This window comes from Leptosomus discolor, chromosome 5, assembly GCF_034619465.1.
Source record: "Leptosomus discolor isolate bLepDis1 chromosome 5, bLepDis1.hap2, whole genome shotgun sequence".
Lineage (NCBI taxonomy): Eukaryota > Metazoa > Chordata > Aves > Leptosomiformes > Leptosomidae > Leptosomus > Leptosomus discolor.
The window spans coordinates 37463763-37486435 of NC_141395.1; the positions used below are offsets into that span (position 1 = coordinate 37463763).

The 22673-nt window shown below is 40.9% G+C and overlaps 2 protein-coding genes across 3 annotated transcripts; both read right to left on the bottom strand.

Annotated features, from left to right (window-relative positions):
- Positions 1–4366: 4366 nt before the first annotated feature.
- NUP35 (nucleoporin 35) lies at positions 4367–13328 on the bottom strand. Its single transcript, XM_009959636.2, has 9 exons — positions 13256–13328; positions 12293–12463; positions 10223–10350; positions 8493–8553; positions 7738–7879; positions 7275–7344; positions 7056–7184; positions 4865–5032; positions 4367–4501 (listed from the first exon to the last, which is right to left on the bottom strand). The coding sequence occupies exons 1-9, from the start codon at positions 13272–13274 to the stop codon at positions 4424–4426; spliced, it is 966 nt and encodes a 321-aa protein (XP_009957938.1). The 5' UTR covers positions 13275–13328; the 3' UTR covers positions 4367–4423.
- A 1846-nt stretch (positions 13329–15174) lies between these two features.
- Positions 15175–21932, bottom strand: DUSP19 (dual specificity phosphatase 19). Of its 2 annotated transcripts, none has more exons than XM_086465680.1 (4): positions 21710–21932; positions 21401–21447; positions 20227–20379; positions 15175–15950 (listed from the first exon to the last, which is right to left on the bottom strand). In XM_086465680.1, the coding sequence occupies exons 1-4, from the start codon at positions 21930–21932 to the stop codon at positions 15729–15731; spliced, it is 645 nt and encodes a 214-aa protein (XP_086321806.1). In that variant the 3' UTR covers positions 15175–15728. The 2 variants fall into 2 exon arrangements, with proteins under 2 accessions (XP_086321806.1, XP_086321805.1); XM_086465679.1 differs by having other exon boundaries at positions 15175–15974; positions 20221–20379.
- Between the last annotated feature and the right edge of the window lie 741 nt (positions 21933–22673).

Below are 22673 nucleotides of genomic sequence, written 5' to 3' on the forward strand. Positions count from 1 at the left end.
TTTGTCAGGTTATCCTTGTTTCATGTATTCAAAGTTACCTTCTTAACACCAAGGGATTGAAAGCATCCTTGAAAAAGAAAACAGCATTTTTTGGAACTTAATTCTGCAACAAGGGACAGATTCTCACAGAATACCATAGGGCACCAAAGGCAGCTAAATAAGATTCTAATTATGTGGCTGACATACACAACAGAAACAGGAAAAAAAATAATTGAAAAGCTATTTTTCATACTGAAAATTCAATTCATCCCTACAACAGAAGATACATTCATAAACTGATTTCTACAGTAAACTATACCTAAATTTCATGTAACAAACAATTGAACAAAATAAACAATGACTGTTCAGAGCAATTCTTTACTTTCATGCTGTTTCTACTCAGAAAAGCATCTCCAACTTCACGCACAAAAGGATCCGCTTACATCAGCATAACTCTTTATTTAAGCTGAAAGTTCACTTACAAAACTGAAGAACCTGAAGAAGAATCAAGATATTTGACATTATATAGGTCATAAGAATTTACAGCTTCTCAGACATGCTCTTTATTTCAACATGAGTTTTACTTGCAGAAAAGTAGAGAATATGACTTCATTGACAGAAGCTCAGTTTATATGCATTACACAAAAACATACTTGAGCCAAAGGATTCCTTAAGAGAAGGCCAAAACCATTTTACAAAATTACTACTTTTGCATTAATTTTTAAAGGTAACTTCATCTGAACTCTAACTTAGAAACACTAACAGAAGTTTGACCATCAGTACTGTTCGCACTCTGATGCTTACTGAGAGACGCCTCGCATCAAAAGAACACAAGGTATTACCACAGAGCCATAAAGTCGACCAAGGACTGATGTTTTTCCTAGAGATCTAGAATGCTTATTCCAGGGCCTTCTCACCTGCAGTCTGAAATGCAGTAAACCAACACCTGATTCCAAGTTGTCTGTAAGCCAGTTTGTTTTGTTTGCACTCACCAACTGAGCAGCCTATTACTTCTAAACCTATTTAAGCAGTAGATTTTCGCAGACTCATCTGTGGTCTGGTCATCTACAGTAAAACTAAAAAAAAAACCTGATGCATGACTTATTTTTAAACATACCCTGACTATCAGGAGAAAAGGCAATTATGTTCATACAAAATGGATATTGGGGTAAATCCTGCTAAAATATCATTTGGTCTATTTATCCATCTCAAAATGGAGGTGAGTGAATACTGGTAAGATTTTAAATAAGGTTTAAGAACTATTTCATTGAAGCAATATTTAGAAGTCTGAATTACTCCTGAATTAAGATATTTAGTAGACTCATCTTTGTCCTTTCAGTATGAAAACACTTCAACTATGAGAAATTTGAGCACTGCTATTTTCTCACAGTACTGTTTACGCACTTCCTAACTAAAGTGTAATTAAAATACCACATTCCATTCAGTATCTGTTAAACCTCTCATTAAAGTTCTGAAGAGCTGCCACACAGTGGAGGTAGATGCCTACAACTTGAAATGAGAGGCAGACATGATGCACTCAACATTTGATCTTCATTTTATGTTAGTGTACATGGATTACCCAAATAAGTATCACTCACTTTGAAAGTTACTAGAAAGCTAAACTAAGGAGGGGTAGGAGGGAAAAAGGAGGACAAAAATAAACACTAACTCCAAGTTATAAAAAAGTCTTTTTTAAAAAAAATCTCTTAAGATTGTAGTGAAATTACCATTGAAACAATACAACAAATCCTTCTAGAATTTAAAACTCTGCAGGTATATATACTAAAAGGAGTGAATTAGATCCCCAAGTAACATGCTTGTGATGGAGGCAGATGACAGAAAATAAGTATTCATGAGTTTTATTCTAAACTAAAGCCAGAATCCCATTAAAAATGTAGTCCGTAGTCTTACAAGAAACCCCATACAACTGAAACTAGAACTGAGGTGTATGACTATGTTACACATCACTAGCTGCAGTTCATAACTTTGGTTTTAATGTAAATCACATCTAGCTATAGCTAGATGAGAATCCTTCCTTATTGCAAAGCAGCAGGCACATAGTTAAACAGGAAGAACTGGATTTTTAAATGCACTGCTACCTAACAACAGTAGTTAGCCTTGAAAAGGTTTACTTGAAGACCAAGTGTTTCAGAGATTCTTCATGCGTGTCCTTCTCAATACCCTCTGGCCTTTCACACGTGGTCCCTGTACATTCATATAATTAATAATGATATCAGGAACATTGCAACAAAGCTGTGCAGTGAGGGACTGTAACGCTCTCATACTTCGTAAGCCCAAATCATTGATACCAGGGTTTAACTAGTGTTCAACACAAAGAGTCTTACCAGCAGTCTTTATCAGCCAAAGCCATATGAAGATAATTTCTTAATGACACCGTCCAGAAGTACATAAATTTATATAATCTAAACTTTCTTCTCCTCCTATTTACTACCTCCAGAGCAAAGTAAACAACATCCACTACCCCCAAGTGCTTTTACTCTACAGGATGCTGCAATGACCTATTAGTAAAATCATTCCTAAAGCTACGAGAAACAAGAGAGTAAGGTAAACAACCCGGAGTGGGGACGACCCACAACTTAACACAGTTTTACACCTGGTACTTTTTGGTCTCCCAAAACAGGCCTGCCAAACTACTGACTTTGGCTCCAACTTCCTCCTTATATATTTAGCTTCAGACTTGATCCAAGTTCAACCTTATTCTTCATCACTTCACTAAACTCAATCCTATACACATCACTACAAGTCTGAAGTGCACCAGAAGTGTATTTTGAAAAGCAACTAGCAAAACAAGAATTTAGCTGAACTACCTGTTTTCTTTCTGAAGTCAGCATGATAATTATTTTTTTCACCAAGAAAAAGCCAGATGTATTCTGTGAAAACACGTTCGGGTATTAATGAGGTTTGAGCAGTTCCCTTCGATCAAAAAGCAAAATGGATAAGTAGCAACCAATGCTCCAAAAGCATCAGTCAGCAAATACAGTAAAACCACATCTCAAAACTGTCTGAACCTGTGTGCACATATGTTACTTCTAAAGCACTCAATGAAGGACGAAGTGCCCTGAGGTAGAAACTGGACTTCTCACTAAGTGCTTTGGGGGATTTTACTCAGGACTATCTCTAGCTTAATCCTGTAAATCGCATTTGAGGGACATTAGGCATGCTCCTGGACTGACCTTTCAATCTAATTTCATCAGGGAAGTGCAGCTGAAGAACTTTGAGACCACGCTGAAGTGTGATGCAAAGCGTGGAAATGGGTACGACTGGATATTCATCTGACCAACACACTACCGATGCAAACTAAAATGCTGATGTTGACCCACACTAACAGACACAAAGTCAAAAAAGTAATAGTTGCATGTAGTTTCCCACATACTGGAGAAAAAAAAATTGCTCACTTCCCAAAAGAGAGTCCTCTACCTTGAAGACTATGACCTTACATAACACACATGATTACTTCAGAGGCTCACCTCCAAAAGAAAACTTCAAGAGGGAGGAAAGTTCAATTTTCAAAAAAACCCAAACCAAACCAAAATAAAAATCATCATTCAGCCAATACCTTAGAGAACATCTTTTAGAAGTCTTGAAATGAAGCCAGCTCTGGTTACTGACACATTTTTCCATTCAGCTATTTCAACTCAATGTTTTATAGCTTAGAATGCTACAGTTCATTCGTTACCTGTTAAGTGCACACCGCTATAAAATATCCATGGAGATGACTTAAATATTAGCTAGTTTTAATTCTGGTTGGTACTGCAGTAAAAAGCAGCAGTGTCTGCTCTGCCGATAACACTTTAATAAGTATGATGCTGCCTAATGTTTAACAGTTAAGAGCACTGCAATAACTTTTCCTAACAAAACTCATACTTGTTTAAAAAACAACCTAAGAAAAAAAATAACTTTATTTAGCTTTATTAATAAAACAAAGAGTTAAAAGGTTGCTATGACATTCAGAACATGATGCCAGAGATTAAAAAAACTAAAATCACATATACTAAGAACAGTCCCTGTCCCTGGGAGCCAGCTGTGCATAGCGTTCTTCCTGCAAGTAGCCCATCATCTTTCCAGGAAAAAAACCCCAAGAAAATTAGAGGCATCAGTAAATAAAGCTGCCATTTTAAACATGGGAAGTAATTCACAGAAAGTAATTACAGAGGAAAAGTCAGTGCTGATATTTTTTCTACAATCATGCAATCAGAGCACAAATGGGGAAAAAAGCACTTATATTTACACTTACTCAGTTTTTAAAACCGTGTGTACACTGCCATCATTTAAAGTGCAAGCTACATGTCTGCTGAATTAACTGAAGGCATAACAGGTGAGATGCAAGTTAAAATACTGCCACCAGCAGTTATACAACTAACCACGGATGCCAGTAGCATACTTTAAACCCTGACCTACTTAGTGTGTTACTTCCTCTTGTGTATTACCAGCCGAAAACATATTCCATTGCTTTAGATACAATACTTTCATCTTTCCTAGGAGTTTGTCTGTCAGAAACCACCTAGAAGGCAGGGGGTGAAAGAGAAAGAGAGACAATAAAGAGAATGAGTCAACATATAGTTAATTCTTTTTATAGTAAGCAGTTTCTTTTTCTTTTCTTTTCCTAAGTGCTGCTATATTTTGAAAAAAATGTTTGAAAGACTTTCAAAACAAGCACTTAACCTCTGGAAAAGTGGTAAGTAATTTATTTTTTATTATTATTTTAGAGACTGATCAGACTGAGTTTGCACTTGAACTACATTTTTAAAGATGTGACAGGAGAAGATAAAGGCCAAGGTCACATTGAAGTTAACATGTGTATAGCCTCATACAATGAAGGGGAGATAGCACAAAGAAATACAGCTTTCTGTTTCCCTTAAAATACCTGATAGTCACTAGTGGAAGCTTTATATGCTGTTGCAAGAGGTCTCATTGTAGAAATCCTTGTAGTATTATTTGCAGGTTGTACTGGTGTGCTGACAGATTTTGTAGGTGGAGTGAACACTGAAGACATTGAGGATGTAGAGCTTCTTTCAAAGTTTTCCATCACATTCTTAAAAAGAGGGTTAATGTAACATCAAATACTGAAAAGCAGTATTTTGACCTTTATTATCTAGAATTATCTAGAATTGTTTGATAAAATATGTTCACATCTCAAAATAAGCAAAGACCACAAGTAAATTGCCTGTCAGTACAGAGCACACGAGTACACACCACCAAAGCACTTTCCTTGATGCAATCATTTATATGTTGGATTATGCCATTGCAAAAGTAGCAGAAGCTTGTAATCTGTTCATGTATGTACCAAGTGTCAGCCAAATTTGAAACTGAACAAATAAATCTTAAGATTTGCACAAACTTCAAGTAGCAACTTTTTTCAGGTCCAGTTGAACTAAGCAGCATAACATCCTCTTTCTAAACACTGATGAAATTTCACCTGAGCCATACAAGACTGTCTCCAAGCCTTTACCAACTTGCAGCTTTTTGCTCAGATACAACTTCCCAAGGAGTTTCACTCAGTCCCCTTAGCAAATGCTACAAAAGCAGCCTGAAGGCTTCATTTTGTAAACTTATGTTGAGAAAGGAATACATGTGGAATGAAAGAGGCAGCAAGTGACTTGAGAACCACAACTTCCACAAGAACCCAGAGAAAACAAGATAGGAAATGACAATCAGCCTGGGGAGACCTGATTTGCTGCATTTAGACTCAATGAAGCACCGCATTCAACCAGCCTAAAACCAGCAGAAATTTGGGATCACATCCGGCAGATGACAGCTATCCAAAAATACAGGATAGGACTGGTGTCCACTGTGGACGGCAGCTGACTCCACTCAGCACAAGTGGAACCCATGGAAATACTGCTACTTTTAAACCTGAAACCTAAGCACTGATGTCAAATCCACCATATCTAGTTTTCAATTGCAAGGAAGAGTTTTACAGGCTAACACCAAACTCCCAATGGATTAGTCTCCAGAAATCTCTCTTGCCTCCAAAAATAGAGGTTAATGATTATGGGCTTATTTATTGATATTTGAAAGTGGACACTATCCACAAAAGACAATGAGAATTCAAAAGACACAAAGATCAGATGCCAGGCAATTAAATGTCTTCGATCATTAGAGTTTCAGCTTATTGGCAATTCAGTCGTCGATACAAACTGGACATCAAAACAGCAAATAAGGTAAGAAGAGACTGGAAGGCCTACCATCAGAAGCCCACAGAGGAAAGGGGCACTAAAGTACATTTGTTTCTGAATTTTGTTCAGTGTAAGAAATATTCTGAACTGATAAAAATTTAAGTAACTGCAAGCTCAATTTCTAGGGCTGCGTTCTGAGAATGGTTTCCATTTGAAAGCTTATATTACTTTTTAGCATCACTTATCCTTAGACGAGACCAAAAAAATAATCTGTGAACTCTAAAAGAATGACTGTCATTTGCTTAAGCTAATGTACAGTACCCAATGCAAAGTGCCGGAAGAATTAATGGTCAGGGCATTGTCAATACCTAGACACTAATAGCTAATGATAAAATTAGACTGAAATACAGCCACGCCTACCTCAACCACTACTTACAAGAAAGCAGCATGCTTTTGTGGGGGCAGGTGAGAGAAGAGGATTGGGACTGTCTTGCTAAAAAATTTACAGCCTGATGTACTAAAATAACTGAAAAGCCAGAATCAGATACATAGTCACATAAAAAGAGGGACAATTAGGAGCAATAACATTCTTGGTCTGCCATCACATATCTATTGCAGTCCCTAAATGCCACAAATTCCAGTCTGGGAAACTCTTATCTCAGTTGTCTCTTATGTTAGTTTCACTTCGTATCTTGGACAGTAATATAATTCTGTGCATTGTAATTTCCAAGGAGCACAGTTTTCCAATAATAATCCTTCTCAGCAGGAAATTTTGTTAAACAGTTAAGATAAAACTCATGTAAGGTATAACCTATATAACTGAACTGTCTATGCTTTGCAATTCAGAAAGAAAAACATTGAAGAGGTCAGGGGAAAAAAAAAAAAAAGGAAGCCCAAAAGCAGTGCCTTATATTTAAATAAAAGCAGCTGTTAACTTACTTTATCTATACATGGCTTGACACCAATCATGATAGATTCACCAAAAATTCTTCCATCTTTGCTTAAGGCTTTCCGGGCTTGAAGCTTAGACTGATACCGAATATGCATCCAGTTTCCCGTGTTGGACATCTGTATGAAATTCAGTGAAAATCGTGAAATTCAGCCTTTTAAAGAATGAGCCAGCATGTTTTCAGAAATAAGTCTCAAACTATGACATACCACATGCTTTAATATGTTTCCATACTGAGCAAACTGTAGAAGAATATATGAAGCTGATGCTTGAGGAAATCTGAAAGACAGAAAAAAATACTCAAAAAACTATAACGAGTAGCTTAAGAATTCTGGTGCCAAAATACAATCCTATGAAGGGTTTTTAGAAATCCAAAAGACTCGTGTGCTAATGCCATTTTAGAAGCAGCGACTTGAAGACTATTATCTTCTAGGCATTTTTACTTCATCACACACCTCAGTGGTAGAATGCTGCCTTTCTAACTTGAAAAATTAACATGTAGCTGCAGTTAAGGTACTTCACTATAATCTATGCATTTGCTGGCTTTAGTCACAGTTGTATTTCTTTCAGAATCTAGGAATGCCAGACAACAGCAATGCCCAACTGCTTCGCTCCATATGTTGCAAAGACTACACACCCATGGTTTTTCTAATACTTCGGAAATCAACTTACCCAAATACAGTTACCCACGTGTCATCAAGTTGATCTTCTGAAGTCAGGGAGTCACCTTGAGTATAAAAAGGATCTAGCTGAGCAGGAGATAGAGTGGTCTTCCTAGGCTGCCCAATGCTTGCAGGACTGAACATATTTGAAGCTGTTAAATTGAAAAAGCATTGTTTGACAAATCACTTTTGCAAGACAGAAAAGCTTAAGAGCCTACAGTAAAAGAATAAATTCAGCATCGAGCATTTGCATATGGGGGAAGAGTTTGAAGGAGATTTATTTGCAGACACAGACAAACAGCAAGTCAATCTAAATTTCACATCTGCAAGCATGCTAGTAAGTTTTATGACTAGCAACCTGGCTTCTCCTTGACCTCTAAACACCAGCAGCTTAATACAGAAGCCAAATAGGAACAAGACAGCAGAATTAACCTAGCAAGAAGCCACAGGTTCATACACAAGATAGGAAACCCTATGAAGATGGAAGGCAACCCATCAATCTCAGCTGCTTCACTCAAGGACAACTACCTTTGGCCTCAGTTCAACAAAGTTTGAATAAGGAGTAAGTAAAGTTGATTGAAATTCAGTCAGAGCAGAAAAGTACTTCCTATTCACATCCACATACCTTTTGAAAAGCTAGTAAATAAAGATGCAACTCCTTCACAAGGAGTTAGCAAGGAGTTGATGTAGCTCAAACAGTGATGACTTTTGTGTATCAAGAAAAGCAATAAAAAGGTAAATTATATATTTTGACAGGATATCTACCTGTTCCAGGAGTTGATGGCATAGTTCCAACGAACGAGCTCTGTGTTAGAGAAAAGCTGGCCTGCATTAAAATACAGAAAGTAACAAATCATTCTTACAGGTACACTCCTCATATCAGACGAGATCATTTTCAGGCAACTTAAGCATCAAGCAAGAATATTAACTGCCTTAAGCTACTTCTAACTTTTAAGAGTAAGAACAAACATTTACATGTATATTTAATACAACATTATTAAAAATTATTAATGAAAAGTTATTTGACAATGCTTTTACATTCTATCACACAGCCTAGCAGACAGCCTGGACATCCAGTAGGCCTCAACTATTCTGGAATTTCCAGATGATTACTAAGCCTTAGAAAAGAATACAGTTAACTTACCTGATTAGAGGCTTACATGAAATCAGAGATAGTACGAGAGTGCAAAGCAAACTACAGAAAGGAAGCACCACAAGCAACAGGATTCAGGGTCTGACTATGATATTTTATCATCAAACAAGAAAGAGCTACTGGTATACAAGAAGAAAGCTTATTCAGGCTTAGGGTGATCCATTACCTAACACCAATCACATATGCTTTGTGAAACCAAGTAGGTATCAATACTCAAAACCTTACAGTTTAACCTTTTTCAAAATAGGCATCTCACTGTCGCTGTAGTATAGTAATTCACACATTTATGTGTATCCTGATGGAAAGGATACCAGTATCCCAAGTTACCAGCATTTGACTTTCACCGTCTAAAGGGCTTAGAAATCATGAGAGCATAACCCCCACTCGTATTCCTCATCACTAGACTTACTTTCCCTCTCAACTACTTAGTGCAAGTGCACTGAAGAAAAGTATACTTTGAGTTTCAGATGCCAGTAGTTATTTTCTTTTTAACATAGACTGATTTCAATATCCAAAACCATTTTAGTGTATATTTAGCCTGAATCGCGGCATTTCTCAGATACAAGATCATACTAGAGCATTTGTAGACCTAGCAACATGTGTTCTGACAGCTGCTCTGTTTGGTGGGTTTTTTTAAATATCCAGTCTTTTAAGACAGTATCAGATCATGTCCTTCACAGAGAACCAGAGCTTTCAGGATAAACTTTTCAGAAGGCAACACTCAGTAAAAACACTGCTTATTCAGTGAAAGGCATTCTCCTTGCATCAAAAGAATCATGTTCACTGAAAAAGAACCTACTAACACTTGACTGCTCAGTTGAGGTAAGTAACAGAGCTTATTAGAATGACCTTCTAGAAACATTACTATTACTCTTCTAAAATTAACCCCACCTCCGTGCCCAAATTTTGATTACATATTTTACTCAGCACAAAATTCCTTCTATTTCAGCGAATGCCTCTATTGCCCACTAAAAGAAAATATAGCACACATTTGGACCCTTCTGGCAATCAGCAACCCAATAAATTTACAAGAAGGTGAAAAGCTTCAACAAGTCTGCATTTGTCAAGCACAAAGCATAGCAGAGGCACGATTTGCATTTTTCGTTCTCTACAGTCTCAAAAATCAGTAAGGATAGGAAAGAAATAAGCTCCACGACTGCAGCTCTCATTTAGACTACGCAGAAACAGGCACACTAAACACGCAGATTAAGCAACAGCATGATCTGAAGACTCACCGGTCATTCTCCTACAGCAGTTTACACAACTGAGTTAAAGAATCCACTGAAGCAGTAAACTAACTCACATCTTCTGCTAAGAATACGCCAGTACCTAAGCCACTTACTGGTCTTCTTGAGGTTAGAGGCGTTGATCCAAGTCCAGGACTAGACAATTCATCATATATGCTTCTAACTGGCGGAGCACCACTTTTATCTTTATGTGTAGGGACTACTGGTTGTGGGGGAGATCCTCCTGCGATTAAAAGGAACAAGAAAAAAGCATGAGAAAACTTGTAATTTTACACCACTGCTACTTGTTCTTGAGACTTCAACAGTAAATTCAGCCATGAAAGACGGTTGATTGTTTCACTGGGGGCTTGCAAAATCATCTGGCCTACCAAACTTTCAGGTTTTAATATTCTACATAAGAATACCACATACATCTCAGAAACTGCCTTATTACACAAGTATCATCTAAAACTTTCAGATCTCTTATTAACCCAGTATAATCACTACTTTCATGCACTTGTTCTTTCTATGAAGTTCTGAGCATAGCTACATCTTCCTATTTTGAGGCAGGTTAGTAGTGTATTTTAATTGTTTCAGAGACTAACCTCCCTGTAGCAGAGATGCAAAAGCAAAGTTTTTAAGACTTGAGACATGCTAAAGAACCACACCAAAAAGCACACAGACTTTGCACATGCTGTCACATTCTCATTGTCCAAATTCCTTTCCTTCCCATGTAATTTCATATTAAATAAAAATGTAAGCTCTTGAGAGCAGGGACTAGCTTGCATTTAGACCAGACGAAGTTAAGCCAGCTGCTGTCCCATTTTGTAAGCTTTGGGACTTTCAGGGTAACAGAGAATTTAACTGACTAAAAGATATTGACATATCTCTGAGCACTTTGTGTGGTTTTACCCCAGGAGAGAAAGGAAAAAAAAAAAAAAAAGTAGTTTGATTTATCAGTTTTCACCTGCAAAACATTTGGAAACTAAGCTTTTCCAAAGTACTTTTCAATCCTACATTCTGAGCTTCAAGACTCCTCTCTGAACCATTTAACACAATCAAGAACTGTTACAGTGTATTATATAAAGCACTCTCCCATTAAAGTTTTCAGTTTAAGTGATATACTTAATCACTCATTTTGGGAGGCCTGTGTTAGTATCTTAGTGGTTCCTCCTTTTCTAGAATTGATATTCTGACACTGTAATAAACTCTTTTAAAAACAGTTAGGTGAAATTCACCTAACTATTTTCAATTTCATAAATAAGAAGAGGCTTATATGTGGGTGGACAAGAGCAAGAAGCAGGAGACCACCAGACCACTAATCATAGAATATCTCAAGTTGGAAGGGACCCATAAGGATCATCAAGTCCAATTCTGCTTAAAGTATCTAAAATTAACTTGCAGCTCTTCAGTCTTCAACTTCTCCTTCAAAATGACTAGTGCACTAACGCCATCAGATATTTAGATTATGCCAAATGATTTAATGCAAAAGCCAGGATCACCCATGGCATGAAATAAATCAATGAAGCTGTGAACTACTCACTCATACTTGTCAGAGAGGAAAACAGACATATAATACCACGATCTTAGAAACATGGGCAAGGGCTTTTTCTAGTCAGGTCAATTAGGTGGTTGGAAAGGGATGAGAATCTACAGCTAGAAAAAAGTCACTACTCCAGGCCAACCACAGCAGACAGCAAGACTGCAAATACACCACTAGATACTAATTAAGAAGTATTTTTTAGTTTTCCTCTATCCAGTTTTTAGAAGACTGACAATCTGTAAGTGACTTTTTAAAATTCATTGCAAAGAAATCAGCAGCTTGCACAAGCAGCATTTAGTTTGCCAGCAGACACCTCTGTTTTAAACAAAGGGAAAACATTAATGGCTGTATGTGCAATTGACTTGTAAAGAGCTGCATAAACTGATTCTGTATTACGAGAGGTTCATATTACCTTCCTTGTAAAAGCAACCTTTCCTGGTACCAAAACTGTCATGTTTAAAATATTTATTAAACTCATATCTACTTTGAAGAATTTAGTCAAACTCCATTGAACACACCACAGTTCACCATTTAGCAAGTTATAAAACTACAAGAAGTCAAGTCTGCAACAGCCACATAGAGCAATAAGACAACCCAAAGTTTTACTTTCAGGACAATTTTTCAGCACTTAACAAGTTCTGACCTGCAAGTAGCGGAGACCTCATTTCCATCACACCAACTGAAGGGCCACTTAAAGTGCGTGGCTGGGGAGTCACTGGCGCAGGTAAATCGCCCATCAAGAATCCAGGAAGAAACTGAGCACTAGCTCCTGGTTTCGGAGATGTTGGGGAGCCAAGAGTCATTGGCTCAGCTCCTATGTTAATGAAAACATTTAAAAACATGAAAGAAGCCAAGTGATCTCGCCTTTTCCATTGATTAAAGAATAGTTCTATCAAAGAAACATAAACCAATATACAATAAGCAACTAAGTTCCAATAATTTCTTTTCCAAGTAAGCAAAGTTTATCACGGTCTTGCATTTTATTGCAACGATAAGAACTGCTATTCTATGACTTTGTTCTTAAAGTGTACTAGTTTGGTTATGGGTGGATTTCCGGGTTTGAGGGTAAATAGGGGTTCGGGGTGGTTTTAAAGGCATTTCTTCTGTAAAAGCGATCACGCCATGGCTGGATTCTCCTGTCCCGCCGGCCGGCTCCGCACTCCAGCCCGGTGAACGTGCTCCTAGAGGGCCCCGCGGCCCTGCCGCCCCAGCCGGGCTAGCCGCACCCCCCTCAACTGCCCCGGGGTGCTCCAGGTACGGATCTCACGTTACGGAGGAGCGGCCCAGCGGCTGCTCGGTTTAACCCCACGCTCACCCCCTCCCCGCTCTCCCCCAGGGGAAGGCGCTCATCCCGGCGCCGTCCCCCATCACCCACTTCAGCCCGGCGGCGTCCGCGCTCACCCAACGCGTCCTCCGGCCCGGAGCAAGGGACCGGCGCCGCCCCGATCCCTCTCACCCGCCCAGAGGGGCGCGAGCAGCGCCGTGGGGGCGGAAGAGCCGGGCAGCGGCAACCTCCGAGGCGCCTCCCGCCGCCCACGGATTCCGGCACAGCGCCCGGCAAAGCCGAAGGGGGCACGGCGGCGGGAAGGGGGGCGGTCCAGCTCACCTACGGGCGGTGGGTCCATAGCGAAGGCGGCCACGTTGGCCCAGGCGGCGGGAAAAGGCCAGCAACAGCTCCACCGGGCGCTTTCAAACGGGACGGAACTTCCTCCCACCGTCACTTCCGACCCGCCCTCCCGCCGGCTTGTGAGCGGCCCCCAACCGGGCGGAGGTGGGACGTCACTGCGCGTTCCGCCCCCACGCCGCGGGACGGGAAGCGTCACCTCACGGTGCGAGAGCTTCCGGCCGCGCTTCCAGCTCTCCCGGCCGTCGGGCCCCTCTCCCCAGCCGCCGCGGTGGCAGAGCGGGCTCCTCGGGAGAGGGCCGGGCCGGCTCCCGTACCGAGCGCCAGCTGTCGAGAGCTGCCCGGCGGAAAGGGCCCTGGGCGAGCTGGTCGACAGCCGGCAGAACGTGAGCCGGCAGTGTGCCCGGCTAGCCGGGGGGGCCAACAGCACCCTGGCCTGGATCAGCAATAGCGTGGCCAGCAGGAGTAGGAAGGTGATCGTGCCCCTGTGCTCGGCCCTGGTGAGGCCGCACCTCGAGTACTGCGTGCAGTTTTGGGCCCCTCACTACAAGAAGGACATTGAGGTGCTGGAGTGTGTCCAGAGAAGGGCAACACAGCTGGTGAAGGGCCTGGAGAACAGGTCTTATGAGGAGTGGCTGAGGGAACTGGGGTTGTTTAGTCTAGAGGAGGCTGAAGGGACACCTTACTGCTCTCTACAACTACCTGAAAGGAGGTTCTAGCAAGGTGGAGGTCAGTCTCTTCTCCCAAGTAGCAAGTGATGGGATGAGAAGAAATGGCCTCAAGTTGCGCCAGGGGAGGTTTAGATTGGACATTAGGAAAAATTTCTTTACTGAAAGAGTGGTCAAACATTGGAACAGGCTGCCCAGGGAAGTGGTGGAATAACGATCCCTGGAGGCGTTCAAAAAGGTGTAGGTATGGCAGTTTGGGACATGGTTCAGTGGGCATGGTGGTGTTAGGTCAGTGCTTGGACTTGATGATCTCAGAGGTCTTTTCCAACCTTAATGATTCTAACTGCAGTCATTATACATGCAACTTAAAAATTTGTGAACCATTAGAAATGCTTGTCCCTGATTATTTCTATGGGCTAGGAACTCCTAAAGCCACAACTGAGCTGAAGGGGGAAAGCGTCCTCACCAGGGAAAAGGCTGTCAGTCATTTCCAAGGTTGACAGCACGCACAGATATCCCCATCTGACATGGAAATGCAATCACCAGTTCCCCCATGGAAATGGAAAAGTGATGACCACAGAATAGCAATCAGATATGGGGAGAGTACCTAATCCTTGCATTAGCATTTATCACGAGCAACTAATATTGAGAGCAAGACACAATGTAGTTCATACACAATGACATGCTACAGTTCAAACTAGTGGTACAAGAGAATACTGTGCCAGTTCTTGAAACAAAACCTTTCAAATCACTTTCACGGAATCAGCGACTACTTCAGCACAGAATTTATCCAAATACAGTGTTCTTTTTATTTTATTGCATATTAATATATCAAACTATTTAGAACTGGCATGAAGGCCACAAAAATTACTATTGAAATCTTTTACAATTTTTTTTTTTTTTTTTAAATATGCCATCTTAAGAGAGTAATTCCAGCCTGAGATTCACCAGAAGGGTCAAAGTTACCTACCCTATGATGTCTGTTCTTTATACACGATGTGGAATGGAGTGAGGGGACAGCAAATGAGGACCTAACACAAAGAAAAGGCAGCAGCAGTGAATCAGCAATAGGTTGCTATAAACGTTTTTTGTATCTCCACGGAAATGATCTACAAAAAAAAACCAACAGCCTGGTTCCAGCACTCTGAAAACATCATGTTAGTACACTTCAAATCACTACTTGATAAGAAACAGTAGAAAGACAAGAAGCATTAAAGCATCCTACACATTTTGAGCATCCTCAGAAGACCATCTGTTTTAATTTCCAGAAATATTTAATGGCTACCTAGCCCACAAAATTCAACGAAATCCTTTTTAGTTGCAATATAAATTTAAAATCCAATATCAAGGTACTTTTATTATATGAACATTTTATTATCTAAGTTTTACAGCCAACTAGAATGCATAGATCTGGTTTAGTATTAAAGTAAACAGGGCAACTCATGTCCGTTACTTTATTTCTCTTCTCTATTGCCTGCATTTTCTGTTGGTTCAATAAAAAAACATCATTCTGTTTTCTTCTAAAGTATCAAGGAAAATTGAATGTTATCTTTTTATTAGTGCTCTAGGAAGAGCTTGTTCTTGGGCAAAATCATCTCTGACGTCAGTGAAATATCATTTAGCCTTTAGACTACGTGCTGAAAAAAAGGGGTCAAAGGGGGTAAGAAAAACAAAAAGGAAACACTTTAAAATGCACACATGAAAGGGGACTGCAAAATGACAGATTAAAGTACATCCAACATCTGTTACAGTATCGTCTAAACAGATTGCTTCACTTCTCCTTTTGATCAGTCATGATCATTTATGCTTCCGTTAGCTTTTATATTCTGTTCTTGGTACTTGTGAAGCTGCTCCATAAAGCCAGGATTTGGACAAGCCGCAGGCCTTGCATTTTTCACCAAGGAAAAGGCTCTAGCAAAATTCAGTCTTTCTGAATTCATTAGAAATCCAATGACTACTGCTGCTGCACGGGAGACTCCTGCATTACAGTGGACTAGTACCACTCCATCCTTCAAGACACAAATGAAACATAAGTTGAGATATTCATTAAGTAGATAGCAACAAATAATAGAAACTTTATATCAAAACCTGTTAAGACTTATTAAAAGCTCCTTGCTGAGCTCAAAGCAAATATTTACACACATAAGTAACTCCAAACATAGATATATAAGCCCCAAATTAAATACTTTTCTAACCAAAGTCACTTTATAATTATCAAATCCTTCAAACCTAATTCATACCTTAGAACTAAGAAAAAAACCAACAAAAACGTTCCCCTGTCCGTTTGCCCAAGACCTTGCAGCAGCCCCCTCGCATAAAAACCAAATCACAGGCATCCGGGATACTAAGATGTCAGATCTAATTGGGTGCCAATTTTAAAACAGATTTTATGTGCAATATGGAGAGGAACTTGACTATATCTTGTTACCAGGTTAAAAACATAGCAAGGCAGCAAACAGCTAAGCACAGAGGCAGATTTTAGAACAACTTGTAGTTTCAGTTGCACGCTTCTTGTGTACTCTGGAGTTCTTCAGAGAAGATTCTGGGTAAGCAGGATCATGCATAGGAACAGAAAAATCAGAAAAGATACCATGTGATTTGCAACAAATCTCTACCTCCCCATCACACTGCTGGTACGACTGTAGCAGCTGGTACAGCTGATACAACTGAGGTCCCTTAACTGGGGACTAAAGTGCAAAATCCAACACGAGTGAACCTCCCATGAATTCACAAGTGTTTCTCCTGGGGTCTATACTCAGGTTTATCCTGAAGTATCTATAAAATTAATGTTTTTATCCTACTTAAACATTTCTTACACAATCTTCGAGACACCTGAATGACTCTAAGATGACACTGCAAGTTTCATTAGGAAATAACAGCTGTGAGTTAACACAAAGACAACTACACAATCTAGTGTGGCTTGGGCAACGTTTGTGAGGTCCAGGCTTTGTGATGTTGTCATGTTTGTACATCAGACTATGACCTGGAAAAGGGTCAGTCCGAACTGTCTGCCAGGTGCCACTTTCACACACAAAACACCCTAGCATCTCCATATTTTGAATGAAGATACTGAAACACGACACAACATGCTCAGACACTTGAGGCTAAACAAACATATTTTAGACAGAAACAGCCTGCTCTGTCTGCTCCTAACAAGCACAAATTATTCAACGGTTATTTCACCCAGAGGAAAAAAGACCTTATAACCACCAGGGTTCCTTTCACAGAACTTGATGGCTTATGTTACAGACCTGGGGGTTGCAATTATCTGGTGTATTAATAAACACAAAGAGCAGAAAATGATTCCTGCTCCAGAAATCTTCCAGTTTAAACAATACAACAAAGTATGAAACTGAGTGATGTTATCGTTGTTGAAGAAATGCCAAGCTGAGACTCAAAGAATGACTTGCTCAAGTTAACACAACAAGATTATGGCAGAGCTAGGAACTGAATCTAAGCTCCTGCATCCCAGCACAACGAATTACAGTATCACCCTCTTTTGCAATGGAAATCACATCCCTTTTGCATTGCCTACTGGAAATTGTAGCCTGCATTCCCTTTCTCGCATTCCCAGGGACATGCTTCCTGATCACACGGACTATGGCAGAGTGGAAAGCAGACCTGTGCATGTATTTCAGCTACCTGAGGAAGTGCCAGTGGTGACCTGTAAATCCACTATCTCCTTTACAATAACGACACTAAAATTATGGCATTAAAAATTATACCACTGCTAATGAAGCAATCGTTGAAGTTTATGCACTGTGTATTTGAAGTGATTTTTACCGATTTAAGGAGTTATTTCAGACATAATGTACCATAATCAACATCAGTATCTAGCAGGGGCACTGAGGGTAAAAAATAAGCATTGAAAGTGATCCTTTTTTTTTTTTTCCTTTGTACAGTTCATACTTTATTTTCCTCTTTCACATTTCTTCTAAGTTTTTTTTGTTTTTAATGACTGTTCTGTTGTACGTTGCCAAAAATTATATCGTGATATCCACGGAACAGACCTGAAAATTACTGAACACAAATGAACATAAGCAATAACATTAAACCAAATTTAATACCGAGAACATTTATCTTTCCTTGTTAAATCACATCATTCTTTTATCATGATTTATTCTTTTCTTTTATTCATCTTTTACAAAGACAAATTTGGCATGTAATTCTTAACTAATTTTATATTAGATATGAATAGAGAATAAAAGTGAGAAACAGATTGCAGATATAAAATTAATCTCTACTAAGAACTCCTTGCTCTGATCCCGATAGCCTAACCTTCACCCACCCAGAAATGGTCCATTGTCTTGCAAGAACCTCTTAAGACTCAAGACCAAGTTGGTCTTTTAAAATTTTTATACAGAGGGAAGCAAAATCACCTTCCACCAAGAGAAAAGGTGATTATACAGTGGTTATGCACAGTGGACAAAAAGCCTCACTGAGGAAAGAAACGAAACAGAAGCATAAAGCTTTTGGTGAAGAGCCATAGGCTAATGTAGTTCCTCAGGGATCCACTTTACTTTGCAGTGGTGCCAGGGCTTTTTCTTTAGGAGGGACAGCGGGAGCAATACGGAGAGGTGTTCATAAATGAGCTAAGAGTTCTTCCTTGGAAAGACAAGACTTTAGAGGTTTTATAATTAGATATTAAACAGAAAGATTAAAAAAAATCCCTCATTCATAGCATTATGACATGGGTCACCTCACGTGTCATGGAAATTCTGCCTGCCAATTTGGAGCCTAGAAGAGAAGGTGAGCTCTGATCAGTATCAGAATTTGTACCACAGCGTCTACAGACTTGAGCAGTTACAGTTTTAGAAAAGTCAGTCCTGGTGCAAGTACCAGCTGGCTGCAACTTACTCAACAGTGCAGGCTTTACTTGCATTTTCAAATTCAGGTGCTCTCATACTCTTCATTAAGTTAACCATGTTCTAGTAACAATTTCTCACTCATCACACTCACCAGTGAACATCTCTTACTCTCCCACCTTAGGAAATGAAACAGTAGTATCTCTTTGTGATTACTTAAACAGAAGAGCACTTAATGATACAATTTATCATAAGCTCTTTTAACATTATTTTGACAAAGCAAATAAAGTGATTCAAACCATCCAGAGACCTGTCTCCACACACTGCTACCACATGCCTCGTGAACTGATCCTGGAGAACCTCTATTCCATCAATTACCTGCTCTTTCACCCAACTCTCCCATTAGAAGAGTATCAATATTGCTTAAAAGTTTTCATGAAAACTCCTTAGCTTACAAAACAGCAACTGGAACGTAAACACCAGAGGCAGAAAGCAACACTGCAGCAATGAATGGCAAGTCTTATTTAGAAATGAAGTGGAAACCGTAACTAGAAACCTTGAAAAGGTCATTAAGCGACAATGCGTATCACATAGCTTGTAAATGATAAATGAGAGAAGGAAAGAACATTGTGTGACACAAAGAAAGCCGGGACAAGATTATCTTCTTTTATCCTAACCTACGTAAATAAAGACTATGGTTGATATGGTAGAATCACATCCAATAAGGTTTGGTTGTCAAGTCATAGTTTTGACACCAAAGCAATAGTTGTCATAAATTACACAGCAAGCCTGAATTTAACAAATATGAGTAACGGATGGTCTTGATTACAAACAAGTCTGCCAAGCAAGCCCAGAAGGAGTCCCTTCACCCTATTTCCTATGTCATGTCTTTTTCAGGATTTTGTTAGCAGTTAAATTATGGGTTGGCTCCAAGACTACTAACACATTATCTGACAGTCTTGGTACATAATCGTGTGTGCATAGCTCAATGAACTGTATCTTCAATGGACGACCAAGCAAAAGCACCGGGATGATGGACAGCTGCTGACAAACCACAAAGAGCTGTAAAAGCCCTGTTAGGCTTTCTGCTAATCCAAACCAACACCCCCGATGGATAAATTGCAGAAAGTAAAAAAGCTTCCCTCTGCCAGATGTAGTGACTTGGACTTACGATGGGATTTCTTTATGTGAAGTCAACCACTGTTCCAGTTGTATTAAAGAAGCATTTCTCTAAAATATGCAAGATTACTGTCTTCTAAAAAGACAACAATGGAGAGAATCAGGATTAATAGCAATACCATGTCTCTAGGAATGCTTACAAACTGCTTGGATTCTAAATTTAAAATTAAAAAAGGCAATGGCAAAACTACTCACTTAGTACCACACTTTCTTCTGACAAAAGATCCTGCTTTAGATTTTAAATAAAGTAATAAATAATCTAAACGGGATAACTGGTAGCATTAATTATTGATATACGTACCTGGATCTTGGCTTTCTCAATAAATTCAAAACATTCTGGGAAATAGGAAGTAATATCAGTTTCTGGGAGGTCTAGAATTGAAATAGTCTTGTATATAAAGTCATTGAGGAAGACATTTTGGACTCCATATGCCACATTTAGAACATGAGTAACCTAAGTGGAAAAAAAAAAAGGAAAAAAAAAAAGAAGACATTTTCTGAAGATAGGAAGCAAAATGAGCAGTAGCAAAAGTGGATTATTCTTTGAGCAAACACAGATTGTAACTTACACAACTGCATCGTTCAGTTTTACATACATATGCTGTCTGTGCTGTGCTTTTCTCCAAGCAGAGTTTCACTGCTGTGTGAATTTTATCACAGTATATTTTAAGCTGCCTTTTCTTTTTTTTTTTTAAAGGAAATTAAAAGATCTGTGCTCAACCAAACACAGGCTAAAGTAAGGATTTTCAACAGAAAAGGGAGTTGTGAGCATACAAATCAAAAGAGAAAGGAATTGGAACGAGGGCACAGACCACCCAACAATCCCCTAAATTTCAAGCCTGCCCTAACCCATCAGCTTAATGTTCCTTCTACTGAGTTACCAGTACCATTTACTGCAGCAGAAGGATTTCAGAGGAAACTATAGCTGCACTTGGCAGGTGAGACGACCTCTGGCCTCCTGCCACCTTTGCTCTGTTCAGGCTACGGCCAGGTTGTGGGTTACTTTAACTTAGAGTGAAGTGATATTTAGATGGCACCAGATGCCACACTGGTGCATTCCCTGTCCTGCAGAAGCACCACTGTCTGTGGGCCTTATCACCCCATTACTGTAACAGAGAAGAGTAAAACCACCAAAGTTTGGGACAGACTTAGAGCTGCTGCTTTCTTTTTCTGGTCTCATCAATCCCTATAAGGCAAGGAGGCCTGATGCTGCTCAGCGCCCAAAACGCCGAGGGCAGTGCGGGAATCCGTTCCAGAAAACGGCTCCAAAACAACCATTAGTCTTGCAGCAAAGTATTTCAGCTTCTCGTGAAGCTCAAGGATACCAGTCCATCTGCAAATGGAGCAGCCTTTTAAAAGTGCAAATATAATTTTTCTTACGAGTTACTTGCGAATATTTCAGACTTTTTAACCAAGAAAATAAACCCACTAGCAAGCGCCACCCGAGATGCATTTTTATGCCCGCGTAACGTTACCTTGTACTTTTTCAGCGTCTCCAGGTCGTGGGCAGCATCCTGCGACCCTGAAGAGAAAGCGCGCCAGTTACCACGCCGAACGCCCACCCGGCAGGCAGCACCGCGCCTCCCGCTCTGCCGCTTCGGGACGCTCCGCACCCACTACCCGCGGCGAGCGCTCGCTTGGCCGCACGAACCGCGGCCTTTCGGGCAGCGGCGGTGCGCCCGGCGCCCCCCGATCCCCGACCCCGGCGGGGCGGGACGAAGCGCGCAGCCACCGCCCGCCCCCGGGCCCGCCGCCGCCTGTCGCCGCCTTCCGCCGCCACTCACCCAGCAGCAACCAGGGCTTCACCACGCCGACCTGGAGGTCGGTGCTGAGATCCTGCACGTAGCCGCCGCTCCCTGGGGCGGCCGCCTCTTCCTCCTCCACCTGCAGGCAGGCGCCGCGCCACGTCTCGATGATCCTCCTGCCGGTCAGCGTTGTTACGCGGGTGCGCTGCTTCCGCAGGTTGGCCCTAGAGAAGCTGCGGATCTCCTGGGCGAGGGAGTGCATGGCCCGGGCACAACCGCTCGCCCCGCCACGGCGCAACCGCTCGCCAGATCCCTCGCCTTACCCCGGCCGCTCCGCCCGGCGACCCACGATTGGCTGCAGGCCCCTCGGGGGCGGAGCCTCGGCGCGCAGTGCAGGGACGCGTTCCGCTTCAGCTGTCGAGAGAGGCGAGGGGAGCGAGGGAATGGTGGTGATGTTTCCCGCCCGGTTTTGCCATGGGACGGTGGGCTCGGGCCGGCCGTTACCGGGGCTGGGCACCGCGGCCGCCTCCTGCTCGCTGTGCCGAGGCCTCGGAGCGACCGGTGTGGGAAATATTTGCCAGCGAGTCGTTCAGGTCGCCCTGGAGAGCTGAGGGTGGTCTGGTCTTTGGTGGGGTCAGGCACGGGAGACTTGACGATGCTTTTTCTTTAGTACTTACAAGCCTGGGAGAAAGTTTTGGATTCGCCTAAAAGTTTGGGGGTTTATTAGTTTATTATTATTTGTGGGCTTTTGGTCTGCTAGTGAAGAATTGCAGCATGTATAATTAAAGCAACCTTTCAACTGAAAATACCTGGTTTTTAAATATGTGTTTTGAAAAACAAATCATGCAGTGGTGCCTTTCTGGCTGTAATTGGGACTTGTTTCATGGGAAGCATGGGAAAATACTGTAAGCATCTGAATGGAAAATACTAGGTTTAAAGACTCCCCCCTGCCGAGTCATTGGGCTAGTGACCAAAGGCTAAGGCAAATCAGCTTCCTATGTTT